Source organism: Zootermopsis nevadensis, unplaced genomic scaffold (assembly GCF_977971745.1).
Source record: "Zootermopsis nevadensis isolate Lab colony 2312 unplaced genomic scaffold, Znev_1.0 Znev_ptg000022l, whole genome shotgun sequence".
Classification (NCBI taxonomy): Eukaryota; Metazoa; Arthropoda; class Insecta; order Blattodea; family Termopsidae; genus Zootermopsis; species Zootermopsis nevadensis.
In genome coordinates this window covers 9,918,176-9,943,513 of record NW_028259154.1, presented here as the reverse complement: position 1 = coordinate 9,943,513, position 25,338 = coordinate 9,918,176, and the positions used below count along the sequence as shown (strand labels likewise).

At 36.8% G+C, this 25,338-nt stretch overlaps 4 protein-coding genes across 13 annotated transcripts in view; 1 reads left to right on the top strand and 3 right to left on the bottom strand.

Annotated features, from left to right (window-relative positions):
* SPR (G protein-coupled sex peptide receptor) overlaps positions 1-2,270 on the bottom strand; it is a 619,021-nt gene extending 616,751 nt beyond the window's left edge. For all 7 annotated transcript variants that reach the window (XR_015536569.1, XR_015536568.1, XM_087353881.1 and 4 more), the window contains exon 1: positions 2,069-2,270. Coding sequence is in view for 5 of the 7 variants with exons in the window: in XM_087353881.1 (XP_087210007.1) it covers positions 2,069-2,097 (29 nt within the window). In the remaining 2 variants the exon portion in view is untranslated. The remainder of the gene's footprint in view (positions 1-2,068) is intronic.
* A 660-nt stretch (positions 2,271-2,930) lies between these two features.
* On the bottom strand, positions 2,931-10,181 carry LOC110835878 (protein artemis). Of its 2 annotated transcripts, none has more exons than XM_022076579.2 (6): positions 9,835-10,181; positions 8,820-9,069; positions 8,401-8,663; positions 8,034-8,197; positions 7,820-7,942; positions 2,931-6,117 (listed from the first exon to the last, which is right to left on the bottom strand). In XM_022076579.2, exons 2-6 carry the CDS (start codon positions 9,062-9,064, stop codon positions 5,611-5,613), a joined length of 1,302 nt encoding a protein of 433 aa, XP_021932271.2. In that variant the 5' UTR covers positions 9,065-9,069; positions 9,835-10,181; the 3' UTR covers positions 2,931-5,610. The 2 variants fall into 2 exon arrangements, with proteins under 2 accessions (XP_021932271.2, XP_021932270.2); XM_022076578.2 differs by lacking the exon at positions 9,835-10,181 and adding an exon at positions 9,485-9,788.
* A 77-nt stretch (positions 10,182-10,258) lies between these two features.
* Positions 10,259-15,440, top strand: LOC110835876 (uncharacterized). Of its 2 annotated transcripts, none has more exons than XM_087353931.1 (3): positions 10,259-10,506; positions 11,679-12,274; positions 14,702-15,440. In XM_087353931.1, the coding sequence occupies exons 1-3, from the start codon at positions 10,350-10,352 to the stop codon at positions 14,765-14,767; spliced, it is 819 nt and encodes a 272-aa protein (XP_087210057.1). In that variant the 5' UTR covers positions 10,259-10,349; the 3' UTR covers positions 14,768-15,440. The 2 variants fall into 2 exon arrangements, with proteins under 2 accessions (XP_087210057.1, XP_087210058.1); XM_087353932.1 differs by having other exon boundaries at positions 14,698-15,440.
* The window catches only part of LOC110835875 (inactive tyrosine-protein kinase 7), a 104,356-nt gene continuing 93,780 nt past the window's right edge, over positions 14,763-25,338 (bottom strand). For both annotated transcript variants that reach the window (XM_022076568.2, XM_022076569.2), the window contains exons 16-17: positions 24,760-25,056; positions 14,763-23,388 (exon numbers count right to left, since the gene is read on the bottom strand). In XM_022076568.2, the coding sequence (XP_021932260.2) occupies positions 23,074-23,388; positions 24,760-25,056 (612 nt within the window). In that variant the 3' untranslated portion in view covers positions 14,763-23,073. The remainder of the gene's footprint in view (positions 23,389-24,759; positions 25,057-25,338) is intronic.

Here is a 25,338-nt window from a genome sequence, read left to right as displayed (position 1 = left end):
GGTAATATTAAAGCCTATTTCTGCACACAGCCCTGAGCAGTTCCCTTCACCTATCACCCTCAACCTGCTTCCCCAACATCCATCTTAATATTATCCTCCCAGTTCTCAATTATAACATTCTACTTTCCAAACCATTAAACTATATCAAAAATTATTAAGTATAGATGAAAATAATAGTGGTATAGGTCGCGCTGAAGGATCTGTCATGGGAATCGAAACTACGGAACAAATATCACAGAACAGAAGACAACTCACGTTAAAGAGACCATGGCAGCAGGGATTCCGGATGATGTCAAGGCAATCGCGTATCGTCGCTGTGTCCACGCGAGAAGTAAAGAGATCAGAATGTACAGCATTGAATGATGGGATAAAGAATTAATTAAAAAGGATATAGAATAAATATGTCATGTAGCATGGAAAAAGTAAATATATACACCGCTTTTGTTCTTACCACAAAAGGTGTGAAAGGGATTACCGATAAATTTCGATTAATTTCTTTTCATTCAAGACGTCTGTGTTCCTCGCCTTACCTCCTGAGGAGAATCAAGGTATCCACAGTCCTCCCTCGTCCTTACAGAAATTGATGTACAAAATATAGTCAAACCATCATTAAGTTCAAAACATCGTTTTGAACTTCATTCGCCGGGACGTTCTTCAAATCAATTTCTTCTGAGCTTGAAGATGAAACTGTAGAATGAAAATGATCCATCATTCACTGCGATATGACGCGTCTGGCCGACGAACTTTCATAGTGCTTGGTATTGAATTATTTTAAACTTATATGACTTCAGCAGTAACTCAACATTCTGTTTCCTTACTGGCTACTTCCTGTGGCTTCGTTGCCTTTCAACGACCGAGTAATTCAAAAACAAATTCTAGCTCAGAAAAACTCTTTCAGAAAAGTCTTCACTTCAGACAACATAAAAAAATATTCCAGCTTTTTGTCTACAAATTAGCTGTCAGTTTTCTTCTTTATTCCTGTTTGTGGGGAACGCCTAGAATAATGTGATCATTTTGCAACAGTCAACAGTTAAAACCAATTATTCGTGGCATATCAACAACTGGCTGACATCATCCGGTTGTTGAATAAAATCTTTAACTTTAACCCTCTGGTGTCGAGCCCTCACCTTCTTCAAGAGCTTCCTCCACGCCCAATCCCCACCCTGGAGAACCAGGCCTCCGAATTTATGTCCCCCGGAGACAGGGTGACCCAGCTACACCCCCAGATACTAAGTTTCCCTTTTAGTCGCTTTTTCTCCGCCCACACATTGAGATCCTAATTATCCTCCCTGTCAAATTGTATAACATTGTCGACGTTAGTGAGGGAAGGATATAATTAAATCATAAAGAGGTTGGCAATGCGTATTTAAATCATTATAAATCGCCATAAAAGTAAATCGTCATCATCTGTGGCTCTACGACCCGGTGTGGGTCTTGGCCACCTCTGTTGGAGGTTACTTCGTCTCTTTAGACAGTTGGTAGGACTGCTTGGACGAGTGATCAGTCCGTCGCAAGGCCTCTACCTGTACACAGGACAGCACAACACAGAAAGACTCGGACAAACATCCATGGCTTGAGTGGGACAACGACAACTTCAGTACGGAGTATAAACGGTAGCTGCTAAAATTTTACAAAAAAAAAACCACCATGTAAGCACAGTCACATGGTAAAGCAATTCCTAGGAAGCAGAAAGCTATTTTTCTTCATTTCAGAGTGCGCCAGATATGTGAAGTCATCACTTGAGATATCATTGATAGCTTCATAGCAAAGGACTTCTCGCTTCATTTCTTCCGAAAAAAAATAACCGACCTACCAAATGCAGAAGCCTTCCCTTGTAGCATGTGCCCAGTAAAGTAAACAAATATGGAAGATATCTTCCTTGTTATGAACCATACATATTAAAATGGCATTTCTAATTTAAAGCGGCCACTGAAAATTACTGCATGCCACCACTGTATTAACTGTATAGTATGGAACATCCTTAACTACACAAATACATTTTGCTTTTCGGTATAAAAATATCGTGTTCCAAAGGGAGAAATTAGGTCTGTTATGCTAGTCCACTAACCTTGATAAGCTTTGAAGTTCTATTTTCATTGTTTATATCTGCAATTTCCAACACCTGTCTTTGTTCATTCTTGATTCGGAGCAACACAAAAACAAGTTAAATCGAAACAAGCACTTTTAAATGATAACATCATGGAATAAAACACGTTTTCCTGTTCGCAAGTGACCGCACTTTGGTTATCTGACGCCAAACGTTCACAGACCTGCCATCTTACCGTCCAATGTTGAAATTATCATCGCAAAGTGTTGTCACAACGTGGCAGCAGTGTCAAGAGCATGCAAATGTCGCCAATAGTGCGATATCCCATCAAACTGAGCTATTTATAAAAAATAATTTGTTAAAATAAAGCGGTTTGTAAATATTTCCCAAATTAATATATACCGGTATTTATATTTTCTTATTTCTGTGTAATAAAACATTAAAATTTACTACGCATTCAGATAAAACCCTGTTTCTGTCTATGCTCAGCGATTAATGTTGGCTACATTGCTGTTACCTTGACCGCTAAATTTAATACATTCACATTTTAACCACGCTAAATATTGCAGGAAGCAAAGCATCCGAATATTTTCCCCATATTGTTTTGTTATAAAAATATACTGTCTGCTTCACACAGTCTAAACTTGCTCATACCCTTACATTAAGAATATTTATTTTGTTATCACACTGAAGACGTCAATTTTGGTCTTCTGGGTTAAAATGCTGTGTAGACCTGCAGATACCAGAACCTATGAAACCTCTTGGTAGAATAAACTCACTGGTGTTTATTTCAAGTAACTGAAAGACCAGAATTCTATCAATTCGAAAAACATTGTTTCAAAATTATTGTGTCACGCAAGAACAGAAAAAAATTCAAAACAAGTTGTTCAAATTATTCAACAAGGTTTTATTAAAATCACAACAGGTCGTTAAAATACAGTCATCAAATTTCTTTTTAGATTATTGTTTACTTTTTTGGTTACATTTTTCAGTAACATTCACCATCATCAGACCAACACATTATAAGGCACTCCAATTATTAATACCTTTTTCAATTATTTTCATCGTGCGCTATAAAATGTCGATTCTTCACCTTAAGCATCTGACCCCATACATTTCCACACATCAACGCCACTTTCAAACATCCACATTAGAAACATAAGGATTATAAATAAAAACAAAAAAGACTACCAAAACTGGTTCACTGGTACCACGATAAAAACAATGACTAAGACATTTTCAATATTAATTTTAAGACATGGTCATACAAGTTTGCAAAATATGTAAAATTACATACACTTTAAAATAAAATTCTATGCCACTAGAACAATTCGTAACAAAGGTCTTTACCCAACTCGCTAAAATCAAACATCCACCAAAATAATAACCTTCAGACTAAATCATCACAGAAGGGATTGCTTGCAAAAGTTATTGGTAGATGGCATTCAATCTTTATCGCGCTTATGACGAGTTACAGACAATTTTCGTGTCCATCTGAAAGTACCCTCACCTCCAACCATGTGAAGTACTGAGGAAAACCAGGAGACAAATAAACCCAGATTTTAGTCACAAAACCTGAGAAAAGAGGCCACACTAGAGAATCATCATCTTATTTTTCCGGTTTAATAATGTTCATACATTTTCCGGTACCCTTTTACGGGACCCCAACTTTTTTAGTTGGCTTGATCTATGGGCATTCGGTAGGACTCCTTGGACGAGGGATCAGCCCGTCGCAAGGCCTCTACCTGTACACAGGACATTACAATGCGGACAGACATCCATGGCTTGAGTGGGATTCGAACCCACAGTCCCACTAGAGAATCATAAATAGATCTTAAAGAAACAGTGTGTGGGCTGCAATGACACGTCTAAGGATAGGAACCAGTGGTGGGCTATTGTAAACGCAATAATGAACCTTCAGGTTCAATAAAAGACAAGCAGTTCCTTTACCGCATGAAAGACGATAATTTTTTCATGGACCTCCATGAAATTAGTTAAAAGTTACTGCAGCCCAAATGACAAACATATTCCATTTCTATAATCCATACTCAAATTATCTTCAACCAAATCAAAACACAAGGCGGAATAAAAACCAAACCCTTCGTTCTTAAACGGTGAGTTTACTAAAACACGACAAAGTATGAATCAGTTTTTGGCCTGTTCACATCTCACGAGATTTATAACAACCAATACAATTAAAACAAATAAGTTTCATAATTAAATATGAACAACAACAAACAGAAAACAGTGTGTGGTTGCAGAGACACGAAAGAGAGTAATACGCCTATGGACCGTGCCGTAAAGGTAATTTAATTTTTAACCAACTGCAAGACAGCAGATAATTTATCTTGCATTTGACAGAGTAAACAGGCAGAATGCTTCAACATGAACACGCATCCTCCGCCCAACTGCCCAGATCTATATACCGAAATGGCAATCGGACATGCGATGAAAAAAACAGAAAATGCGCTTTCTATGATCGTACCAGGAAGTTCCACTTTTAAATCATCAATTTTACAACCACAATAATTAACGATTTATTAAAATTAATTAATAAAAAAGCAGAGGCACATACAACTGAATATTTCATTCAAACACTTCAATGAGAATTTAGCCTGTAATTATAAATGTTCAGAAATGTACCACTTAAGTCTGTCTGCAACCACATCTTGCATTTTATGCTTCCTTCCTCTCAGCAAGTCACTTCTAAGTTACTGATTGTCCCTCAATTGTCTTACCAGTCATCTTATTATAAACGAAGCCCAACGTGCTCAAGAGCTGCACAAAAGTCTTATATTACCATACCCCACATATATGGGAAAGAAAACCGAGCTTGTTAAAAATTAACAAAGGGATAAATAGAAAGTATGATAAATATAAAATATTCTTCACAATCAAAGTTCCGCATAGAAAAAAGCAAAAAATTATGCAATGCAGATCAAAATTAATCTTTCCAGTACGCTTAAATAAGGTCCACGTATCTGAATTAAATTTCACGCAAATTCAAAGAGGAGCAGTTGATGTTCTACGTATCCAGTTTGAAATGCGTCTGAATTAACAGTCCTCTACACTTTAAGTTTGGGTAAGTCCGATATAAAAGTAAAAGATGTCAAACTGACATCTGGCTCTGAAAATCACAACCAATCCTCGTCAGTCTTTATGCTTGCATAACTTAAACACCAGAACATGCAACTTCAATGGTACACAAAACAGCTCCAAAATTAAAAACTATAAATATTACGAAAATTCATTCATAAAATAGTGGAATATTTCATGGGGACAAACATAAAATGCCAATATAAAAAACATAATGGTAATGGATGCATGTTAAAATTTACAGATCGAAACATATACGTGTGACTTTTGCACTGAAACTGCAATATCACAGACTACTTTATGCTAGCCCATGCCAAAAAAGACAGAAGGCAACCTAGTCCCTGTACTACACAAAGTAATAAAATACAAAATATATGAGGGCTATCAAACCAATAGCCTTTCACCTGCAACTGCCATCTTAACTGCAATACCAGAAGTATTTCTGTTTGCCCCATTTAACAGTTCTCTCACACCACTGACTTGTTCAAACATGCTGCAATTTCCAGAAATTCTAGTCGTATATTTTGTTTGATAATCGCATCCGGATCACCTATTTTAGGTTTAAGATCTTCCGCAATCAACCTATAAATCTCTGCATCATCATTACTCCATTCTATCGGCATGTTTCCCCTACTTGCCTCTTCCACAACCACAAAATTACCTGACAAAGCTGCATTTTCTTGTTTCATAAGCGCTGTGGTACTGAATGTTGCCATGTCTGATGATATCCCATTCTTAGTGCATTTCTTACTTACTGTTATTAATGGCATATCAGAAGAGCCATTTCCCCACCTACTGACTTTTTTTAATAAATCTAAAATGCCAGCTTCTTCCATGTTTTGTGGAATGACGCAAGCTTGTATTTGTCTAGGCTTCAGATACTTGATAAAGTGTTCCAGCTCTCCGTATGAACAGTGGCAGGAATAACATACTCTGAACAGCTCCTGATCATCGGACTGCAACACCGCCGACTCCTGTAAGCAGTCACACATCAGGCATCAACATTGGCTGTCAATAATTCTTTAACGCTGTCCACTAATGGCTGATATACTATAGACAACTGGCACATGACAAAATGTGGGTCTACTTAATGCACTGATACCAATATAACTTAGTGCCTGCAACCACACTTTCAGCAAAAACACATTAATTTTATTAATAAACATAACAAGCAATTTATCTGTCAGATCCTTTAAAAGTTTCGGTTCTCATTTTTAATCATGTCCAGTAATGTTTCAGAGCACAATACCTTGTAAAACATTTTCCTGTGTCAAGAAAACTACTCTTTCGGCTTTTATGATACTCAGAAAGGTAAAACATGCTTTCTTCTTCGATGGCGCGAAAGCCTGAAGTCGAGCCTTGGCCTCCTCCAATGTGGGAGGTTTCTTTGTCTTTAAAATGTGCATTTATGAGCAGCGAGTGACCAGCCCACTGCGTCTTCACAGTTTCTACTCAATCCTGATTTGTCCGCTAGAGCCATCTAATAGTGAATCAGGAGAGACTTGGGTGAGAAATTGCTGTTGAATTTTGCTTGCGAAAAATCCGTTTCATGATCATAAGGTTCTTTCACATGCCGTAAATCTATGACATGGGACCGCCGGCTTTACTTCCCCTCTGAAGGAAGTTGTGCTACAGATGTTTATCACCCTTAAAAATCCATCGACCTCAGACGGGTTTGAACCCGTGAACCTTGGGTCCAGGGGCAAGCACGCTAACCACTAGTCCACCAAGGGTGATGATGGTAAACCATACTTTTTTTTGTCCTTTATGCCTATTTAAGTTACTGAGGTAATTATTAGTCTATCATGACTCCCAGTATGTATGTTATCTATGGAACCATCTCCTACTGGCATCTATCAAGAAATAAATGAACAATAAACTATGAAATATGATATAAGATATAAAGAAGTTTCCTGCTGCACTCCCATTCTCTATTGCAAAAGTCAGCGAAGTAGGAAATTGCTTTCCTATCATGAATGTGTTACGATAATAACACTGGAAGCAGAAGGTATTGCAAAAGCCCACCAATAAATATGACTCTTGGGTACTTCCTCACAAACTACCTTCCTAAAATTTATCTTAATATTCTTCTCCCATTGTCTTTTCAAGTGGATTTTTTTTACATGAGGTTTCATTATAAAAATTCTGTCTACATTCCGAATCTGTTAACATGCCCAACCTATCCTTCACTTCACTGCCCTAACAACAACAGACAATAAACTAGAAACTTCATGTAATTTCCTAAACTGCTCACTTCATCCTACAAAACCTTAAAATACAAGACATCTGTAACAACTGGCAAAATCATGGTTTTATATGATTATCGGTGTAAAAGAGTGTAACAGTTTTGAAGACGAATAGTAAGCACTTCAAGAGTTAAGCCTTTTCTGATTTTCACCACGAACCTCATTTCATTTTGCCAGCACTGTTCCCAAATCATCAGATGTTTAAATATTCCCAGACAATTACATTTTAGTGTCATTCCAAGCTACATTAATTCATTACCAACTGTTAATTCCAAGTTTCAGTAATATATTTGTATCTACTTCCACCAACCATAGTAATAGGTTTTAAATACCCACAATTTTTAATTTGTATACACCTGAAAAAAAAAAAGGTGGCTTCAGCACCAAGAGATTCACAATTGCCAGGTACAAACTCCATGATTTCACTTACCAATGACCCATCATACACTTTAGATGTAAAAGTCATGGCACAAGGCCTTATAATTCGTAGTTTGGACGATTTATTCCGGCAAGGTAAAATGGTGGTCTTGTCACGCGATCGGAACGGCCATTTCTAGAAGCAAGAAGTGACAGAAACTGGTAAATCTGTGAATTAGTCAAAGAATTCAAGTGTTATCTTGTGGTGCTACAAAATAACAACTCACATATTGTTGACAAGCATGGATCCTTGTGCAGTACGGATCATCTGTCACAGCCTCTTTTATCTCTGCTATATTCTTATAAACATTATAAGTAGTATCATTTACATGAATCTTCATCCCAAGCTGCTTTGCAACAGCGATGAACACAGCTTCTGATCCATACTTTGCTGGAATGGTTAAATTGTCATTTTAACTATCTGAGAAGTTAAACGTGCTAGGTGGATATTCATTAACCATTACTTGCCAATGCTAAAATATGAATACCAAAGCAATATTTAATTTCTACACATATATAATTTGTTTACAAGTTAATTTCAGGGTTAAATTATAAAGGACACATCTTTTTGCGTGTCAGATTGGATTTCATTACCAGCTGTTTGAATATAGATGTCATTATCATGTCCTTCGTGAAGCCATGAAGTGATGAGATTGCAGAGAATAGACATGCTGGCTGTCCTTGAAGGAAACCGCTGATACCGACGGCTCAGAAACGTGGTGTCAACGTACAGCTTGTCAATTACCTTCACCGTCCCATCCAAATAGTGAAACTGACGAAACCGAGACACGTCTCCTTCACAAAGACGGAAATCCCCTGTATAGAGAATCCGTCCCATCTCTCCTTCAAACAGAAACCTGATCAAGAGAATATAAAACACTTTAAAGGCTTACCTGAAAGTTGTCAGCAATAACCTCAAACTTTGTACTGTTTCCATGTTTGTAGTTCCAATAAAAAAAGGTGAAATGTTTAATAACAAATTTATGATATGAGGTTATGTAAACATGACATACATGACTGCACCAGGGCAGTGTCCAGTTGGTATCAGAGACACAGTAACATCTTCTGCTGACCCATTATGATCTAGAATCTTCACAATACTTGAAACACCAAGTGGTAAAACCTTTATCTTATGCAGAACCTCAGAAAAAGTGTTTTCTGATGACAAAATGTGGGCTGTAATCTCACTACAGTACAGATATACATGTGCTTCATGGTCCAGGCGTTTCAGAAAGAAATTGGATCTCAGTCCTCTCATGTGATCTGTAACACAAAATAATGACCAGCACTAGGGACCAGTTTCACAATATGTATTCCCATCACTAAATTTGGGCTATATTTAATCCCAACCTCATAACTGAATTAATATTTTTTTACAGTGAGTGCATATATGACAATCACTTTACACTGCTGACTCCAAATTTTTATTGCACTGTAATGTTATAACAGTATTAATGCTAAGTTTTCCATTAGATCATTACTTACACTTTCCAATTTTTGTGCTCGTCTTTGTAACATTGTTATAACATAACCTAAATTAATTCATAAGTTACCGAAAACTTATTTTGTGACAGTCTTGCAAACCAAAGCCCAGATCGCTGAATACAAACCCCACATACACTTCTAAAAATTAACTTCTTTAAACAGTATAATATATTCGCATTACATATATATATACCTGCATGGCAGTGTGACAAGAAATAAGTTGTGGAATAGATATTACTATTTTCAAAACAATCTATTGAAACATTCTTCAGTTCTTTAACACGTCCCTCAAAACATGACATTGTGTTCCACCTTCTCAGACAATTAAGATAATTGTGTATTTTATGTTATAATGTCAGTAAAATAACTCCAAACTTGAATGGCCGTTACAAATGCACTCTGCCCCCTCATGGCCAACGCCCGGTGTATTACGGGAATGTAGGAGAAAGTAGTGAGGGGGATCTTCTCAGAAGCAACGTACTTCATTGCAGCATGCTGATCCGCAACTATTGTAGTCCATTGAAAAATATGTGCCATACGTACCCAATATTCGAGACCCGCAGAAAACAACTCCGGATTTTTAAAGCACTACAGTGTAGCTATAACAACACCGCTATAAGACACTTTCACAGCACCAAAGTGTTTCGAACACTACTGATCGGTGTCACTGTCCGTATTTAATGGAGATACTCCAGTTATTGAGAAAACCCAGTACCATGTTGACGAGCTCCATCGTCTCAATCTTCGCTCGTGTACGAATTGCTGTCACTTTCAGAATTGTCTTTCCCCAAATGCACAACAATTTCCTGACCTTCATCGAGAAGAGCTTCTTTACGGTACAATTTGGCTGCACGCGACAGAGACAAGCGACCGAGGCAGGCGACAGAGTTACGAGACCGAGACTGGTCGCTTCCTGTCTGCTCTCTATACAATCGTATGAAGTACAATTACGAGCGCGAGACAAAGACAGGCGACAGAGACAAAGCACAGGTGACCGCTCTCGGACCAGTAGTGTCTCGCGACGAGCTCAGGGAGCACGTGTGTTGTTGAGTAAAATAATGGCAGAAATTAAATTTACTGGTGACCAAGATGAGCAATTGGTAAAAATAGTAGCAGAAAACCGACTACTGTTCGATCCTGAGGTCGAGTCATACAAGGATGGGAATATTCGTGATAACGTCTGGAAGGCTATAGCTGGGAAGTTAAACAAAAGTGGTCAGTTGTTTACGTTTTTATAATGCATATATCATTCATAATACAATATATACAATATAACTTCTTCTTGACTTAAACACATCATGCAATGAATGGATTATTACCAGGGCTATTGGTTACTTAGTTTCTTCTGTTTATACGATCTACTTGCCAAGAAACTGCACCAGCGTCTGACATGAAATATTTTCTCAACTCTTCTCTTATCTCGAATCCTGCTCTGTTTGCATAGCCTCCTGCTCGAGATAAGGAGTGCATGTTTGGTGGCGTTGTTTCCACGTCATTACTGAAGTGATAGAAAGTTTTTCCAGATTTTTCTAGGAATCCATCGCGTAACAGGTTATGTAAGGAACAGGCGACTAATATCAAATCATCACATGTCTCCGGCAAAATGTTTATATGTGTATAAAACACTCTAAATACTTGGCAAAGCAACCCAAAATGCATTTTCTGATACCCTTCTGGCACGACAAAGGCGATAATTGAATGTCTGTTTAGTTACGTCATTCTTTGCAACTTTCTTTGTATAGGGCTTCATCAGATACGTGTCGAGACCAAATGCTTCGTCTCCAAGTTAGAAATGGTTCAGCTTTGTATTAGTTCCCGGAAGGCACTCAGGACCCGAAAAATTAAAGTTATTTCCAATAATTTTCTGTCCCATTGTAGATTTATTGAAAATCACCTTCTATGCCATACGCACCGACGTCCACCGCAATAAACTTGTAATTAGCATCCACGATGGCTAAAATAACAATAGAAAAGAATGCTTTGTAGTTGAAAAACATTGAGCCGCTGTTTGGAGGTGCTCTTAACCGAATATGTTTTCCATCCATGGCTCCAACGGTGTTCGGAAAATTCCATTTTATCCAAAATTCGTTTGGAATGCGTTGAAACTCTCCTTGCGTAAGTTCAGGCATGAGTTGAAGTACCAACTTGTTTCTTAAACACCTAAGAACCTCCTTCACGATTGTTGAAACATGACACGCTGATATACGGTACGCAAACGATAGTGAAGCGTAACTTTCGCCAGTTGCCATAAATCTGAAAAGAAAGAAAGGAAGGGAAAAAATTGTCAATCACTCAATAAGTGATATCGTATACAAACAACACACACATACATACTCTCACGCACACGCATGCACGTACAAGAAAATGAGCGTATTTTCTCATTTCAGATGGAGACTGTAAAAAACGGTGGAAGTATATACGGGATTCATACAATCGATTTAAACGCAAAAGAAATATGTCAACCGGATCAGCTTCACCACCAAAAAATTCTAAGTGGGATTTTTTCAAGAGACTCCAATTCTTAGAACTGGTTTCAACAGAAAGACCTACTGCATCTAATGTTGATTCAGATTCAGCAGTCCCGTCAACTTCAAATTCACCGGCAAACGCACAGTTTGAGACTCAGACTGAAAACAGCGAAGGTTGTCCAGATGAAGCATCGCAGTCGTCTAAACCACCGCCTCCACGACGAAAAAGACGCAACAACAATCATGATGATATTCTTGATTATCTCGTAAAACGGGACGAAAGCCGGCAAATTGCAATGCAACAGTCAAGTGCCAACACTGCTACAGAAATTGAAGACGATATTGCTTCATTTGGGAACCACGTAAAGGCTGTGTTAAGGAAACTACATCCACGTTTGGAAATACAAGCTAAGAACGACATATATAACATTTTGAGTAAATATGAAGTGATTCAGATGGATATGCAAGAAGCAACATCAGTGACAAGTGGGATGTCCAACCCAAGTACATCTGAGGTATGAGCATATTCTCCTAAAAGTACTGCCTCGACCCCCCAACCAACCAACTTAACGGTCCAGACACAGTGTACTACACAGAATGAGCACTGATGACAGTAAACGCAACAGTAATGTCATATAATTGTCCACTTTGCTGACATGTATTGTAACGGTCCAAATTACATCTTCTGCTGAGGTAATTTGATCCTACCATTTAGTTCTTTTATTATTTTATTAGGCTGAATTTCTTTTTACTTTTCGTTTCAAAATTCTAACTTGTTGTGTTTCGAGGGTAATACTGGGATGTTTACTTCTAGTTCATGGCATATACCTAACTGTTTAAGACAAAGACGTCCGAGGACCTTCAGTTCCCAGGAGTCTTGTGTTTCTACACCTGGGCAATAAACTGTCGTGAATTGGGTGTGGTCCCAAGTGTCATATTATTATGGCGGAAATGTGTAGAAAGTTAGTTAGACTTGATGATTCATTGTGACTCAGCAGATAATGTTGCTGGACCTTATGCATTAAATAGGTTGAGAGGAGACTCTTCAACAAACTTTCGAGGTAGCCGCACGCAAACCCAACAGTTCTGAGATCATCGTCTTGTGGCTAAAGCCAAGTATTATCATCTGCACATATGTATTCATTCTTAAATAATTAAATTGTGTATAAATAAAGTATTATATTCAGCGATAAAGGAAGCCTCTCGTTGTCGGGAGTTACATACCGTTAACACCCCTGAAGAGAGTCAAGTGATTACCAAGGAGCGAAGCTCCTATAAAACTGAGCGGCTATAGTATGTATATAAATTTATATGATCCTGGAAGAAAGTCTATGGGCATCAAATCCAGTGATACAGAAGGGCAAAGGAGTATGCTTCCCAATCTAACAAACAGCTAGCAGTGCATACAACAGTCAAATTGAGGTGATACATATTCTTTCTGAAAATCTAGACATCTTCCAATTGTAAAGAAACAAAGTCCTCCAAACAAATGTGACAAAATTTTGCAAATATATTAACAGTTGTATGGAGGGTAGCCATGTGAAAATAAGTTTTAAATGTCTTGCAGATATTTCATATAATCTAAATGTTGAGTTTAGATGGTGGTCCTCTGGGATGTTGTGATATGTAGTCTTTCAGATGTATACCACTATGTCAGAGAAGCTCACTACCTCCATCTTCAGGGCTAAAGTGAGGAGGTTCAAGTCCAAGTCACTTTCTGATTGATGGTCAGTCTGCAAGTCCATCTCAGTGTTAAGCTCCCTTTGGTACCTGTGAACATTTGCATTTTCATGATTTTGTATACCCTCTGCTTGTTGCTGCATAATCTAATTGTGCTAGCCCACCCCAACTACAATAAATTAGACATACATACAGAGTGCATAACAAAAGTTGCACATTAAGGCTTAGCCAAAATTAGATTTTAACGACACTTGGAAGTCTGAAGGTCGTTCACTGCTGACAATATGGCTACTCATACCCACAATACAGCAGACCATGATGGGTCTAAGAACTGCCAAAATAAAGGACAACTGCATTGCCCCTCTTATGAGAGTAGTGTATGGAATCATCATGAGAAAATAGGGCTTGGAATGTGCAGCACACTCTGCATTCTTCTATTTGTCTGACCTCTCACCTCGACAGTGAGGAGATGCCAAAATGAAAAAAAGAAACTCACTTTGCTCCATCAAATGTAGTTAGGAGAACACACGGGGCTAAATAGCATCAACAAGGGCCAGCTGAGTGAGTCTGTCACAAGGCAGCCAATGCTAGTGCCCTCATCACTTCAGTCCTAAAGATGGAAGCACTGTGCTCCTCCAAAACATTGGTATACAGTCAAAAACTAGAGTACAACAACCCAGAAGTCCACCATTTACAATGTCAATGTCATTACAACTGCTGGAAAATGCTTTTCAGAACTACATACATGCACTAGATCAGTGGTATTCAACCTGGGGTACGCGAAGACATCTTAGGGGGAACATGAAATTTAAAAAAATATATATTATTTTATGATAAACACTGAATAATCAGTAATGTAATTTATTTAATTTATTTTAGATGTAATTATATACTATGTATAACTTGAATTATACACCAACAACTTTGGGGGTACAAAGTTGAAGAGAAATTATATCTGGGGGTACGTGAACAAAAAAGGTTGAATACCATTGCACTAGATCAGCTGACCAGAGGAATGACCAACATATATTACAAAGAAAAGAATTGCAATATAGGTTGGAAATTCATTCATATATGTAGTGTAGTTGGGAACAGTAGTCATGATGTCTTTAGGCACTGAAAATAGCTTCATTAAAAAGCACATTGGTACTAATCACTTGGCATCTAGAACCCTTTCCTTTCCTGGTTGGAAGAATCTAACTGAATAAAATCCCAAGTTGTATGTGATGACAGTACTAATACTGCATATTTTCTCAAGACAGCTGGTCCACCAATGGAAGCAGAAGGTTGGCATGACTGAGATGGCTGGATTAAAAAAACACCTTTAAAATGTTTCATTTAAGTTTATGCAGCTTAAATACATAATCATCATTGATAATAGTATGTGCTGAGGAATACAAAATGTTGAATTATACAATTTTATATACAAAATTACAAAATGATCTAGCAAATACAAAGCCAGTGTCTGAACACAAACTCATCTTTACCATAGCAACAGACATTCAACCCAGTCTTTGAAAAAAATTACACTGAAACCTCATCATACATAAAATTGATTTATACTGTCTGCAAAATGCAACTTTAAGTGCACTTAAACCAAGAACCATGAGATGAGCAAATAGAAAGTCATTAAAGTTAAAAATGTTTAAAATTATGTTGAGAAATTAACAAGGAAAAAAGTGTGTTGAGTACCTGAAATATTATTTTAAAGTTGTATTTAAAGATGGTGACAATTCCTGTGGTAAATTTGTATGAATGTATTGTCTCATATAATTTGTACAGATCTGTCTACAAACTTTTCTAATTCTGAAAGCTGTATGCACACATTAGAAAACAGATTTGTGAGTATTGGATTTGCATGTGAAATTGAGAATAAACAGATACTGTAGCAAACATATGGTTAACAAGTTATTTAGACTGCAACTGGAGTATTAAAATACCACTGTACCAGTTTATTGTGGCAATTATTGGAAAAATAAACCCACAAAAAATATGCAAATATTGGCCATGAAGCTACTTATTTTACCCTCTCTGCCTTCTACAGCAACAAGAAGCTATACATTCCATGGTTCATTAATGTATCAAAACACAGTAACATGAATACAGCCAAGAACAAAAAATGAAGGCGTGAACAAAAAATAAAAGGAGAGTACTGAAGAAATATGTTGTCACTGCTGCACAGAAATGTGCTCAAGTTATGTAGTGTTTTTACTTTCATGACTGCACGTAAGTACTGTTCATATATTATGAAGTACTATCAATATTTAAAATAAAATAACAGAATTTTAATCTAAGGGTACAAGTTACACACCTCAGCTTCAACAACTGAGCCCCCTCCGCCAACCAATTAGTGAATCCATAAACCTAACAACCAAAAATGATACCAATGTTGAATGCATTATAAGACCTTTACAAGTACATTCATTTTCTGTAAGTTATTTCTTAACAAGAATCCTCAATGAGATACCTAAAATACAGCATAGAGCAATTCTCACCCTTCCATCGAAGCACTGTCAAATGATTGCCAGACATTCAGCCATACATATTACAGTTTTCTCTCTTGTGGTTTTGAGTTATTAAGCTTGACGATGAAGTGAGGTTTTTCCTCCCTCATCTTACACATATATTAATTTCTATTGACTTTCATGACAATTTTGAAGTTTCAAATGTAACCTCTTCCAATTTTAATATGCTTATCCTACTGTACAATGAATAGAATTGAAAGACCTGTCAAGCATGTAAGATTTTCAAAAACCAATTTTACATAGAATTATGGGGAGAAGTGTATATAATTTGGATTGTAATCTTGGTTCAGATAAAAATACACTTAGTACCATACGCGTTATGACCTCAAGAGATCATCAGTGGCAAAAACATTAATAAATGTGCAACTAAACGTTCAGTGTGGTATTAAATGATGTATGGTTTTATAAAGTGTGACCTTTTATTACTCAGTGCTTTATAACAAACCATCTTCTTATATATTGTATGAGTTAATAGACAGAATTAATGTTTTTGCCACTGATGATCTCTTGAGGTCAAAACACGTTTGGCACTAAGTATTTTTCAAAGTGTAAACAGTTTTGTTTGTATGCATGAGTTTATACATTTTAGATAAATATTCAACACTGCACGGCATGCAAGGTTTTAAGTTTATTCATATGAAAGTGAACCTGAAGAATGAAATGTAAAATTAAACATAGAATCGCGTGTTTCATAATTAAACGACTATTAATAGTAAGTCTGTGCGATGTTTCTTGTTTATTTTGAAACAGTGACATACTTCTGTTTTACACTAAACACTCTTAAGGTGGTTAAATTAAGGATGCTGAAATCAAACGGGCATTTAAAATGAATGGATAAGATAGGAAGTGCTTACAATATTGTGTTTAAAATATCTCATTAAATCAAGTGGGACAAGAATATTAAAAACTGATCTTACATAAGTTAATTGCAAGGATGTAAAATAAACTGAAGAGGATCACAATAGGAAACTTTACATGTTTTGTTGTGACTGTGATGAACATTTGTTCCACTTCAAAGGGGAAGTTCCTGAATTGTTGAATACCCACAATCTGTTACGGAATACCATCTGAAGAGAACATTATAAAAACAGAACTTTTTATAAATGCTGATACTGAGTTTGTGTTCAGATCCATATGTAGGGATAACACGACAATTTTAGGAGAAAAATTTCGGCATACAAAAATCAAGATGTGTCATCTTTACAATAAATATGGCTAAACTTTCTGAATAGGGCTAAAGGTGTATCAAAGTACACTAGACACTGACTAGAAGCAATTCATTCACTCTTCTCAAATTTGGAAATGGTTTTGATATGTGTAAAAATATATATGCATCAGACTTCAGCATCTTCACATTTGAGGTTATGTCACACATGGTAAAAGCTGCATCAGAGGAAGGACATAGGCATCTGCTGCCTCACTGCATGTACTGGCTGATTGCAAATTTCATTTTGGGATTTCATTGAATCACTCCACAGTCAGACAAAATTTGTTGATTTACCTCTGTACTTCTAGAAGAATGCTGAAATAGTATTTTACGCACTTCCTTTCCACTCTTGTTTCTATCACTACACATAATTGTCATTTCATATTTTTCTATCTTACATAACCTCAGCACATTTTACAGCATTTTAATAATTTCAATGTCAATATGACATGCTCAGGCCATGCCCATATTCCATATAGCATAAGCTTAATTTTGCTATGTTCTTGGTCACTGTTCAGTATTCTTTATACTTAAGGACATGGCATTTACAGTATTCCATTTAAAACAATAAAACTGTTCTTTTCATTACTGCCACGAATGAAAGAATATCAAGTGGGTCAGAAAATTTCATTTATGATGCACTGCAGGCAGCTATTCTGTCAAATTATACATAAGTGACAGAGTTCAGTTACCAACAGATACAGAACAATAGCATCCATCTTTTGCTGCATATAACTGATTCCCTTTTTTATGAAGCCTGACATCTGCTGGGACATACAACAGTCAATCACAATAATAAGATGGGGACAGCCTTCAGTTACAGCTCAGCAGCTTTACAAGACATTTGTATTGGAGCAGTTCTGTTGCCATATTTGATCACTTGCCAACACTTGTGAGTTTAGCTCTGTACCGCATAACCCGACCAAAATTGGCCAAGCCCACAAATAGTTGGCCCAACCCACACTTCCCAACCAGTTGCATAACATTTTTCTAAGTGGTTTTTACTCAAGCTCCATTAAGAAAAGGAATCTGCTATAGCAGTGTAAAATATTATATTTCAAATTGTTAAATGATTCACACAAAGAATTCTTTGAACTGTAGTTCTTGGAACTGCTTTTAAAATCTCCATATTGGACTCTGTAATCTATTTTCAAAACTTACAGATGGTGGCCTTACAACATACTTGTAGAAATCATTTGATAGCAGATAAAACATTACGCACAGCCATTTGAGAAGCAGTAGTACAAGGACACATGATCACACAAAGACAACCAGTTTTACTAAGTCATGGAAAAATGTGTAAGCTTCTTCATGTATTCTATTTGTAGTGTCTGCTTATCTCATGATTAAGTAGAAAACAAATGTCCATGCACACATAAGAAAAATTAAAGTGTTCAGAACCAGTAACGATAGAAACAAAAATGGTCACAGACTGCATAAAACTCCCTTCCTGTTGAACAAATCCAAGGAGTTTTTTTGTACCTGTACTGCAGCCATTGTTATTTCATGCAACTTTTGTTTTTCCTTCTAACATAAGTGAATACTTGAGAACTTTTGAAGTCTGACTATTTTATTTGGTTCACAAAAAACTGCATAATCACTTATTGATGATATCCCTGTAATAATGACCCACAAGAATGACAAATCTTTACTCATTTGGTAATGAAAGCCGACATGTGTGTTAAATAAGTAGATAAAGGTTAAAACTGTTCTGTGACGTAGGGTGTATGGGCATTCTTAACTTTATACCTAATTTTAGTTGAGTTGTCAGTCTTGTGTTCCATCTGCCTTTATCCCTAGGAATGAAATCTGCTTTTACACATTACATACAAGGCTGGGTGAGCCCCACAGTCATTCTGGACACAGTAATGTTGAAAAGATAGATCACAATGCCCTGCTGGAAAGATAAACCTGGCCACTTATTCTGTACCTGGTTTCTTTCCTGACTGAGGTACTGCAACTCAAGAATATGATCAACTGAACTTTTCAGCAATGCCCAGTACAAAGTTCCCGAGGAGACACGAGACAGTCTCCAGATTCAGTGGATAGCGGCAAATAAATTGAATAATCAGTCATGAACAGCTGACAGTTGTCTCCAGACTAGGGTTTGGAAAAGAATTACCATAAAATTAATAAAATGTGTCAGAAAATGTCTGGAGTCAGACAGTGAGATAGCAATTGATTATATGTATTTGTGAAGTTAGTAATAAACAATTGGGTTCCATAAAATCATGGAATTTCTTGACCCACTAACCAACATTGCTCAAAGGGTCGGTACCACTGAGCTACTTAAAGATAAGAAAGTCAAGGTAACAAGGATAGGTTGCAGAGATGTCCACAGCACCCAATGAAATCAGATGGCATGATACTGTACAGCCCAACCCTCATTTGAGGAATAATAGGGAGAATTCTTGTACAGACCCCAGATTGGTGAAATAAAAAAACTGAAGTATTAAGTATCTTAAGTGAACTTGTTCCTGAGTTGATCTGCTCTCCACCATCTTTATCCTGTTGTTACAGTTACACAAACACACACACACCATATACACATCTGTATTACTTACAGTAAGCCACATGAAAGTTAGCCTCACTCACTCTTTGTGCTTAGAACTGGTCCTGAGATGAAAAGTTTATATATAAAGTTACATCTAGACATTATTTGAAATGGTCATGCATGCTCATCTTGGGCATACACTGGTATGTGCCCCTCTCATCATAACTTTTTTATAACTGCAGACAAGAATGCCATCACTAATATCCAAACAAACCTAAGAAACAAACTGTTTACTTTAAGATGGTCCATTACCAGAGTCTGCCAACAATCACACATTTCATATTGTCTAACCTATGAAATAATTTTTGTCATTGCTATGAAACTCACTTGCAAAGTCATGGTATTTGAGTTTGCCCTGACATTAGTTCAGGGCAAAAAATATGGCCTTTCAGACCAATGGAAGAGGAACAATACTAGTGCCATTTAGTATGAAGACTACATGTCATGCGTAAAAAGTTTACTTATCTGTTAGATACTGATAGCTGAAGCACATGGAACTTTGTATAAGAAATATTACAAACACATTCATGTTTTTCATTTTTTGTATGTGTTTATAGCAAAGTTCATATTTTTGGTAACAGCAACAAATCAAAATTTCATTCACAAAGAAGTCAAAAAAATCATTTTTGAGGATGCAGTTCCAAGTTCATTATTCCATACTCCTATCTAAAAATGAAAAGTTTAGCATATAATTTTACCTGTTACTGTGTATGGATGTTAAACTTGGTCTCCCACTCTAAGGCAAAACACAGATTGTTAGACAAATGACAGAAAAGCGCCAACACAGTGATAATACCTGTTTGAACAAATGATTGTAAAAATTAGTCTCAAGTAACACTCTTCATAATCACAACTGTCTCTTACTAGTTCTATAGTGAGCATCATGTCTGTCCTCTCACTTACTGCAATAGAGTTTACAGGTTTTCTTCAGACCAAAGAATGTCCTCTACCTGTATTAAAGACCACATTACTTTAGTTTTAATGATTTAAGTTCATTTTCAGCCAACTGTAAATTTATTATGGAAATTCATTTGCCATGCGCCGATTTCCCTGTGGAAGCGTTTATTTATTAACATTTCCACAGTCCCTACACCTTCAGTGCATGCAGACAGCAACTTTTATGTTTGTCAGCCAATTATCTTTATCTTTATCTTTATGTATATAGCTTCAAGAAGCCTGCTAGAGGCTGTTCACATTATTATTTTGACTGACAATATTTGGAAAAGATTTTACTACCACCTACATACAGTATTCAATCTCTGGATTTCAACCACAGTTCACTTTACCAGATGAGTGAATGTACATGACTTTTATTCATCATCTTGACTAACGTGGATTTTTCTGCATGCAAAATTTCATGATCAGAGCTTAACCATCATTGCAGTTGGAACAGCACGGGGGTTACTGTAGTAAAATATATTTGACAGCAACTGCATCACTTCTCCACACTTAAGGTACTCACTATGACTACAGCTCAACGGCAAGCTTAAGCCATCGACTGGTCATACAGGCGTGACCAACAGTGCAACAACATGGGATTTTAGTCTTCATGTCAGGTCAAGCCATTCATACAATGGTGCATCTACAGTGCAAACTTTAGGCTAATCTTCGGTCATAAAGGGGTTGCCAACAGCACAGTATATCTGGTCCACACAGGGGTCACCACAACAGCACGTCAGGGTTAAATTTATAGCAACAAAATATACCAAACCCAACAAGGCAGGCAGGTACATTTGAGATGTTGGTATGATATCCTGACACACAATTGTAATGCAGCAGAGCACTGTACAAAATTATGATGAAAAAGTGTAGTAAAAACAGATTACATAGTATACAAAAACTTTAGAATAATTATCACACACTGCATTCTGTCTTGGAAGAAAGTTTAGACACAGAAAGTGTCCTTAAATTATTACTCTTACAAAACTTTATCACATCACTTTCATCTCTTCTAGTGACTTTGAAAGTGATATGATGTAAATATGTTAACAGTCTTCTTAAATGAGCAAGAAAATAAATAAAAATGTGGTGAATATACAATATTTAAAAGTTCTTAAAAAATCTATAAACTTTGCAATGAGTACCCCCACACAGCATCTAAATAACAGTGGCACTGCAGCTGAGGATGTCCATCTTAACCTCACTTTGGAAAAAAAAACTACATAATTAAATTTGAAATCAAAAGTTCAGCTCATAATCACCATATATGATTAGTAATAAGGCATAGAAACCAAGAGAAAACATAAACCTCTTAATGTCAGCAAATATCTATTACTGTATGAGCATTAAAATCTTGTTTCAAGAAGGCAACATTTCTTGACCTTCAATAAATGCTTCGCTGCTTATATCAATAGTAATTTGACTTGTTATGTGACAGGACATGGTTCTGATTTTGGCTTTGTTCATTACTTAAAATTCTCAAAGAATTACATATTCTGGCATTTGGAGACATGTTACTCAGAATACTACATCACACACTGATCAGGTATTCTGCACCTGCTGCACAAAAAATATCTCATTTAGATGGTTTGCTCCTTCTGGTATGAATGTATTTTATGTTTGATAGGTTCTGTACACATATGCAACTCAGTCTAACACTCAAGGAAGAGCATACTAGATTGTTACAGAATGAAATGAGATGCTAATGGAGGAGTTAATTAGTTATGAAAAGATCAGTGATAGAAATGTATCCATTACCTCTCAAATATTAATGTTTGACATTTGTAGCTTTTCGACAATAGGAATTACTGTATACACAGTAACAGAAAAGTTCCTTACATAAAACCCAGCATGGTAAAGACTAAGCCTGGTGAAGTACACTATAAGACATAAATTCCTGCCCAAACAATTATTCTGAATCTCAGTTATGTATATATTAAAACAAACAAAACTTTCATAACACTAAAATATACTCCATTCCCCGTATAAAAACACATAATAAAAAGCAACAGTACGCTTGATGTAAAAATTTCTTTTTCATAACTACCACAACCAAAATCCACAGCACATTTCATAAAATACTTCCAACTGTTTCAATTTTTCCTTAATGCCGTAAACTTCTTTTCTGTAGAGCATTAACCAATTGTTTTATTTACATGAACTTCTGATACCATCATCCTACCAACATACCTAATTTCCTACACAAGTTTCAAGAACATATTAAAAATTACCATGAACAAAAATATCACCCCTGCATTTAGTTCTGCAATTTCAAACTCGGTGTTTATGTAACTAGGCATATATATTACAGTGATGTAATATGGACACGCCCTGCTGCAATAAAGCCACTGCTACAAATGCTAGAGGAATCTGGAGGGTACAGCCATCTAGCCATCTTTATAAACAGTTTCATATCGCACTGTCAATAGAAATTTCGCCAATAGTGATACTGAGTTGAGAGAAAGTGGGACGGTCACGTGGACTGTCAGACCAGCAACTGACAAGAAGAGACTGCAATGACTGAGGTGCCGCCTTATGTGGTTTCCACTGAAGCTCATGTTTTTTGAGTGCTGCAAGCACCGCATCATCCGACATCTTGGAGAATGGCAGCTCTCCCTGGTAGAACATCTCCCAGACTAGGCAAGCAAATGAGTATACGTCTGATTTGGTTGAGTAATCATCCTCATATACAGCTTCATATGGCATCCAGCGTAGTGGTATTACCTGTACAGCCAAAGATCAGTAAAGCAGTAATCAGACATACATCATCATTTTCACACAACAAAAAAACACCAAATGTCTTAGTCAAGTGATTAGAGTTTTCTTCATGTTCACAAGATCCCAGGTTCAAATCTTGGAATGACGATTGGCTATCCTGATAGAACTTTTGTGTTTCTGTAGTATATGTAGACACTAGGCACATGCAGAAATAATGTCTTACTGTACATTAAAACTGTTTTCTTTGACATAATTTCCAACCCATCAATAATCCTACCTTTCGGTGCCATATAACCTATAAAGCTGAATAATTCTACAATCTATCAATCACAAAAAAATAAAAAAACAGCCTTCCAGCTTCTACATTTTGAGTACAGAGAGTAGTGAAGCCCAAACCAAGAACAAAGACTAGGATATTGCGTTGACCAGTCAGCACTTGTGCTAGTTAATCTTGTAAGCTGCATCTAGGTAATCTGAGCAGGAGTTCTATTGACTGGCAAGAAAACATTGTTAGTAGAGTACATATTCTTATCATTAATAATCTACCTCTTCCTACTTACTGTGAATTACTTTGTTAAACCTGATTCTAATGGAGTTTGCCATTCCTGACCTATGTCACCACACACATTACTACGAGGAAGTGGCTGACAGATCAGGGTGGAGCAATTTCAGATACTGCTGCAATCACAGTTGTGTATCGCACAACTAATCTTTCAAGTGCAATAAACTAAATGTCTCCTATAACACTCGTACAAAAACCTTTCATTCCAACCCTCTTCACTGTTCATCCCTCACTTGGCTAACAAGATAACCTGACTGTACAGAATGGGAGTATGCCATGACAGAATGATTGGCAGCGGAAAACCAAAGGACTTAAAAAAAACACCACCACCACCTTATCCCATCTGAAATCAAAAACTCAAATGAATTATGAGTGTGATAAGCAAGCATGTAGTTGCCTGAGCTATTGGATGGCCTTGTGTCCTCTGATGTCTGTAGATTTTATAAAATGTCAAGATATTGATTACATCCTGATGCCAAACTTTTATAATAATACGTTTAATGATGTCAAAATGACAGCTAAGAAAACAAGTGAGACAAATGTTTATCACCTCTCAGTATAGGATCCTGAATTCTTGTGTGATTATAGATATGGAAAGGAAGGTTGAAATGACTGATTGTTAGATTTATTCATTTATAGTTTTTTAACACCACTTTCAGTATCTCAGACTATAAAGGATCAAATGAGACAACGATAGTGAATAATAACTGAAAAAGGTGTGTAAGGTACTATCCTGAGGAAAATTACATTACCACTACACTAACCAATTCGGTGACAGAAGAATGGGAAAAATAAATATGAGCTATCCTCCATACCTCATTGTGGTATTTGCAGTATTCCTTGCTGTATGTGTCCCTAGACAGAGCTGAGAGAGACACTTTCACTGTCAGGTTGGAAGCAATGAGGCAGTTGCGGGCAGCTAGGTCACAGTGCACAAAGCGCTGGTTTGACAGGTGCTCCATTCCCTGAGACACCTGACTGGCCAGCTGAATAATCTGCGTCACTGAGAGCTGTGGAGGGCGTGGGCTCTTGCTCCCGGCACCTGAAGCCCTTGATGAGTTCCCATCCTTGCCCCCACCTCGAGTTGCCAGTAGGAACTGCTTCAGGTCTCCCTGTAACCAAGGTAATACATTACATTCAGAAATATATGTGACTACTTAGGAGACTACCACTTGATTAGTTGGTGTTACTAAACTTGTCAGAAACTTCTGGGCTCTCTGAAACAATGGCAAACTTCTATCAGGTTACACAGCACAACAACTCAAAAGACAGCCATCTGAGTTTTTCATTAATTTTATTAGTAAGAAGATTTTAAGTTTGTTGATCATTGGCTCTGTCACCAATAGGGTTTTGTTTGTATTTCTTATTAGTTTTGTCAATATAACAGAAACAGT